Source organism: Nicrophorus vespilloides, unplaced genomic scaffold, assembly GCF_001412225.1.
Source record: "Nicrophorus vespilloides isolate i.1.1-1 unplaced genomic scaffold, Nicve_v1.0, whole genome shotgun sequence".
NCBI lineage: Eukaryota > Metazoa > Arthropoda > Insecta > Coleoptera > Silphidae > Nicrophorus > Nicrophorus vespilloides.
The window spans coordinates 274,375-280,444 of record NW_017100103.1 but is presented as its reverse complement, the minus strand read 5'-3'; the positions used below and the strand labels follow the sequence as shown (position 1 = coordinate 280,444).

General features: G+C 40.2%; 1 protein-coding gene and 1 long non-coding RNA gene across 3 annotated transcripts; one reads left to right on the top strand and one right to left on the bottom strand.

Annotated features, from left to right (window-relative positions):
• Positions 1-201: 201 nt before the first annotated feature.
• On the bottom strand, positions 202-1,582 carry LOC108568167 (ribonuclease Oy). The gene is made up of 2 exons (XM_017929102.1): positions 1,394-1,582; positions 202-1,340 (listed from the first exon to the last, which is right to left on the bottom strand). The coding sequence occupies exons 1-2, from the start codon at positions 1,441-1,443 to the stop codon at positions 548-550; spliced, it is 843 nt and encodes a 280-aa protein (XP_017784591.1). The 5' UTR covers positions 1,444-1,582; the 3' UTR covers positions 202-547.
• A 527-nt stretch (positions 1,583-2,109) lies between these two features.
• On the top strand, positions 2,110-6,070 carry LOC108568168. Of its 2 annotated transcripts, none has more exons than XR_001891288.1 (3): positions 2,110-2,830; positions 2,887-3,106; positions 3,786-6,070. It is a non-coding gene; the product is annotated as an uncharacterized LOC108568168 (long non-coding RNA). The 2 variants fall into 2 exon arrangements; XR_001891287.1 differs by having other exon boundaries at positions 2,110-2,519; positions 2,588-2,830; positions 2,887-6,069.

The following is a 6,070-nucleotide window of genomic DNA, read 5'->3' as shown; positions in this document are numbered from 1 at the left end:
AATTTATAAAAGTCAATCATCTTTTATAAATTAGTATAATCATTTCTGAAATAAAAAAAAACTTTTTGCTGTAGTTGCATGTGGCTTCAGGTATTAATTAATTAATTTAAATATGGAATAAACAAGTTAATATAATATTTATACTATTAATTAATTAACTTACTTATTTAATATTTTTCTTAAGATAAATAACAAAGTAAATAATGATTTAAATAATGTTTAATTGATACAAGGAAATAAAAATACATTGTCTGCTCATTTAAGGACATAATATCTAAAAAAGCAATTACGCATTTTTAATCTTCTTAGGAAGCAATTGCATTTGAAGATTCCATATTAAGATAGTAGATTCCTGCAGTTAACAACACTTTGGCTTATAATAATCATAAAAAATATCTATCTGCTACAAAAATAAAGCCATATTCATTAACTAGCAATAATTAAATAAACTGGTACTCTTTAAATAATTTACTCTATTTTAACAATCATCAATAAGGCACAATTGAATTAAAACTGTTTTAAATATATCAATCATCAGCAAGCTGGACTAGAAAGTAAACCATATTAGATATTGGATGGTATTGTATAACTGCAAAAGTTGCTTGTAATATTTGCTGGATTCAGTCTCAACAACTAATCTCTTCAATACTGGAACTTTATTGTAATACATAATACTTTGGTTGGGGTCACAATTGGTGAGAATGCCATTGATATCTTTCACATTCTCAAACATTTCCTTAACTCCATCGCAATCAATCAAAGTCAGCTTCTTGTCAAAGCAAATGCGAATCTCGCTCAAAAGTAGCGCCTTTAATTTCTTGTCCCAAACGCATTCCACCACTGGATTCTTATGCATTAGTTTCTTGATGGCCCCATATATTTCATAAATGTTGTAACCTTTAGAATCAGGCTTGATGTTGGCCTTTGCTAATATATTGCCCATTCCATACAGTTGGATCCATTGCAGCCCAGTTTTGAAATAATTTAACTCATTGTTCAAAGAATCGAGTTCAGCAGCACATGTGCCATGCTTGGACCATTCATGTTGCCAAAATGAATAAGGTGGAGTGTTTGCCTCGATATTGATCCAGTACACTTGCAGTTCATTCAATATAGGAGACAGCTTTTTTGGTTCGAATGGCCAAGAATTATTGCAATATGCAGGTCCTATGGTTCCCATCCTAGTTGGCCAAACACCATGGACTGTCCACAGATTCTTCTTTGGTGGTAGCCTGCATTCATTGTCCACCTTCGACTCCTGCCACTCAGTGCAAACAGTTATTGGCCAATGTTGAGTAAATATCAACAAATCCCACTCATTGTTGTTTCCCAATGTTAAACTATAAGCATTCAAATTACTAATAATCTAAAATATACATTAACAAATACTCACCGTACGTTAATTGTTAAAAATGCGCACAAAATGCAGAAGAGCAACATCATTTCTCGTAGTCGACATTCGTTCTATGCGGCAAGGTTTTTCTCTATTTTTATTTTCAACGAATCAGCTGTTCCCCCTCGACTATGACGTACCAACAAAATATAGAGAAACATGAAAAACAAAACAAAGAAAACTTGTTTCAGTACATTAATTTATTGAATGGTGCACTTAATATAAGTCAGTAACAAATTATCATTAAAATGATTCTAATTAATTTATATTTACTATATAATGAACAATATTTCTTGCAGATTTCAAAATTGATTCAAAATTTAAAAAAAATCTTTTAATATCTTTAGTATAATTAAAATCTTTAATTGGAATAATTATTGAATAATTGATGATGATTTAGTACATTAAAGTCGGTAATGTAGATTTCTATTTAATTAGATTTAATTATTGCAATGTTTTCAGAACCTGATTTAAATTACATTAATGAAGCGCTCATTGCAAATTTGGCTTAGTGTATAATTAAAATAAATTAATCAAAAAAAAATCAAAAGGTTAGTCTGAATCTGATCAAAGAAATAATCAAATAGAAATTAGGTCAATTAGTAATTGTTAGAATTGATGCATTATAATTAGGTGGAAAAGGTGGAAATTAAAGAGTATTTCAAACAATAAACATTTATTACTCAAAACAAAGAAAAATATACAATAATTACATCTATAAATAACTTAATGGTGACAGTACCATTTGACAGCTGTCAATGAGATTTGGTAAACTGGGTTAACTGTCAGAGATATACAAGAACATGAAGGGAAAAATAAGTGCACAGGGACATGCAAGAAGCATTGTACTCCATGTATAACCCTAAGCAATTCTTTCCTTATATGAATAAAAACGATATTGAACGGAAGTTCAGTGCAGGCTGAAGTTAGCCACACATTTAGTGCACTCCAACAGGTGTCGGGAACCGAACCTACCAGAGCACCTGATGAAGTACAATAGGCATGTGACAGTTTGCGAATCTGACAGAAAACTGCAATGAACTTTCAAAATGGTGGCCAGACGGTGGAAAATTCCCGTTAAGACAGAGGGCGTTCGCGGACACTATTCTCTCTAGATATTTTTTTTGTAAGCAAAAACATAATTAACCATAAAACAGAAGAGATCCTAGATAAATCCTGGCAATTCTTTTGAAGATCATGATGTCGTGGCTGGTTGTTGTACGGCACCATACCTCAGCGCGCGCTACTTCAGGTACCTGACTAGTTGAAAGTTAAAAACACAGTCCAAGTACCGAAGTAACACGCGTTGAAGCAGGCGCCCATATTCTCTAGAGTCCAATGTTAGAAAGAGAGACTGAATAAGGCAGAGAGGAATGAGAGAAAGGCTAAAAAAAATAATTAAAAAATAATATTAATAATTTTCAACTTCAGCGTATGGTTTGTGTGTACGGTTACTATTTTATTATAATTTATTAATTATATTTTCTTTTTAGAGGCGAATTTTAGAAAATAGAAAGTATGTGGCCTTATTCCAAGGTTTTGCCAATAAATTAGCAAATTGGACACAAGGCCGTCACCGGCGGCAACGCACACACACTTATAAGTGAGCGAGTGGAGAACACACTTACACATAGCCACGTGACGTCACTACTATCGAAAAGAAACCGGATGAGTGATTCGCCGGAAATTGAACCAAGAAACATATATACGTGGGTATGTATACATCTGTCTCCCTCTTGTAGCCGCACTGGGTGGTGGTAATTTGGTATATGCCGAATAATGATTACGGGATGGTCGCTGCGATATATCTTTGGGTTCGGTTCACCGCACACCGTGACTTTTCGTTCCGAAGTAAAATTGTATTTTCGAGTTGCAATTCATTCTCTTTATCCCTCTCCATTCTCTCTTTCTCTCTACTTCCGTTTCAATGCTTTGAATGGTCTTGGCAAAGAAGAAATGAAAAACCACTGCAGAGGATATGTGAGGATGTGCGCTGCTGCCTAGTAGATCGGATGCCGGATTCGTACTGACTAGAGTTCGGCGATTGGTGTGCGCTGGCGAATGTACGGAATATTTGCCACTAGGCGCTGCGTGTTCAATCTGCGCCGATGGTGGTGGGGAGGGGCGATCGGGGGTGGTAGTCTGTCGGTCACCAATGGAGGCGTGCGAATCGTCCGAGGATGGCCGAGAGGAACCGAGCCGACGCGGCAGGCATGGAACGAACCCGTCTGGGTCCTTAACCTAACTTAACGGCCGCGACCGTCTGCCTCCCTCCCCTTTGAATCGACGGCAGCACGGCACGCTCGAAAACTCTCCCCGGTCTCTCGCACATACCACATCCACATATTTATTTATACTTGTATTTATACACACATTATATGTTATATGGAAGGAAGAAGGCCGGAGGAACAAACGAAATCCGCGTGCTGACGTCACTGGACGCCCCCGTGTCCAGTTGCTAAGGCGATCGCGGAGCGCCCCGCCAAGGTCGTCGGAAGGACGCGCATTCCTCACCGGCCGCAGCCCTATATGGCAGTCATACTCACCAATTCGCCAAAACATCTCACCATCTCTGATTCTTCTTGAACTGCTTGAGTTGCTGCCGCCGATGGATCCAGTAAACTGCAATCGCCACGTCTCCAAACCCAACCAACGGCCGACGAGAGAAAGATCCATTCATTCACTCGCTCGTTTTTTTTTTTTGGTAATAATTTAAAGGCGAAAAAATATTTGAAGCGAATCGAATAAAACTCTCGCTCTCCTTCCATCTCCCTGATAAGATAGCAATTTGCATACACGCACGCACGCAAATATATTGTAACTGAACGAAAATAGAAATAAATAATAAAAATAGAAAGGATATGACTGTTAATGAATATATTTTTTTCCAAGAACGAGATGGTTGTTTTCGCGGGGAAGAGGCGGAGAAGGAGAATATTCGCGATGCCCACTCCATTTTTTCGCCGGTCGTCGGACTATTTCTGAAATCCGGTAATCCTTGACTGGCGCTGCCGGCCAAGGAACAAAGGAGCTTCGAAGTCGCACGTTTCGGGGGGCGGCGGCACGCAAATTGGCTCTCCTCGAAATAGAGAGGCGTCCTCCTCTATTTGAATAATATCATATATAAAACCACACGAACAAAGAAATCTGATACCGACCGGACGTATCTTCCTTTTTTTTTAAATTCGAAGACGTTTATACAAGAAACAAATGATCTCTCTTGCACCGTCTCAATTCTTCCCGGCCGACGGTCATTGAATATGTGGGACGATGTTTGTTCTCATCAGCATTTTATTGTTGTTGTTGCTTCTCGCGTGAGAAAAGAACGTTTCGCCGAAATTGTTCTCATGTTTATTTAAGTTGTTTCTTTTTTATCTTGCCATTTTGGAGACTCGACACATTTATATAAATATATAGAGAGAGAAAGTGAATTCATTTATCTGAGTCTGCGATAATACAAAAGCCGATATGGAAATGTTTAGTTGGAACCGGAGAGAAAAGAAAACATCGATCACTGTCCCCAATTGTGTGGAATTTCCGTTATACGTTACAGTATATACGTGGCCAAAGATTAGGCGAAATTGCAATCGGAAAAGAAACAAGCCTAACTCGAAGAAACTAATAACATTTCGCAATGTTGCGTAATAATGGGGCGCGGATGGGTTTTCTTTTTTTGTTGTTGTGTTGTTCGGTGCGCGCTCGTGTGGGGCGGGGGTGGAGCGCCGCCGACGTCTAGACGGCGGCATTGACGTAGGGTAGGCGCGGGGGGTTGCTTCAGGATACGGTGGAGGGGTGGCGTTTGGTCTCGCGTTGGGAAAGGCCAGGGCCAGACGGGAAGCGAAGAGGGATGCGCCGCCGCTACTGCCTCCTCCTCTTTATCCGCCACCCCTCATGCGACGTGCACTCGCCGACCGTTGTTGAACCGAAAATCGATAAATTCGTTAATAATAGGTGCCACCCCCTGACATCGAATCTGCCCGTCCTTCGGCCCGTCAGCTGTTCTCTCTAGATTGCACAATATTTCAAACGCTTACCTATCTTTTTCCGCGACTTACAAGAGGACGATGTGTAATTTTAATATCCCAAGAAATCTCGATGCACATTTGTGTCCATTGGGTTGTCGAAGTTTTGGAAGTTGCTGACTTAGCAGCAGCGCACGTTGCACACGATGATCCCAGATGCATGCTGCAGAGGTGGTCCACAGACTGCTGTTGCTGTTCCTGTAGTTATCCATCCACCGGTTGCTGGTTGTTAATACGATCGCTTCGGGCAAGCAAACAGTGGTGTCTGATGGCCTGCTGCTGTGTCGTGGACGTCGAGAAGAAGAGGAGGCCGTTCACTTCGCCTTCGACCTCCTCTAACCGCACCGACTGGTGTGAGACGTTCGGCGACGGTGCGTCGCTCTTATCTACCACGCCCGTTCGGTTCGGTTACTAACTGGTTGCCATCCGACTATACGACGGGGACCGTAACCGTCGGCCGGAGGAGGGTAGGAGGGGGCGCGAATGCACGCTCTGCGTAATGCATCCATCCATCCATCCCACACCATACCACCCTTTCTACGAACCCGACTTTTCATTTCCACCCTTCATCTACCACCGTTTCATTCCGCTCACTCATCCAGACTTTTTTTTTTATTATTTTGTAGCAAAATTACACCATATTCAATAAATTTAC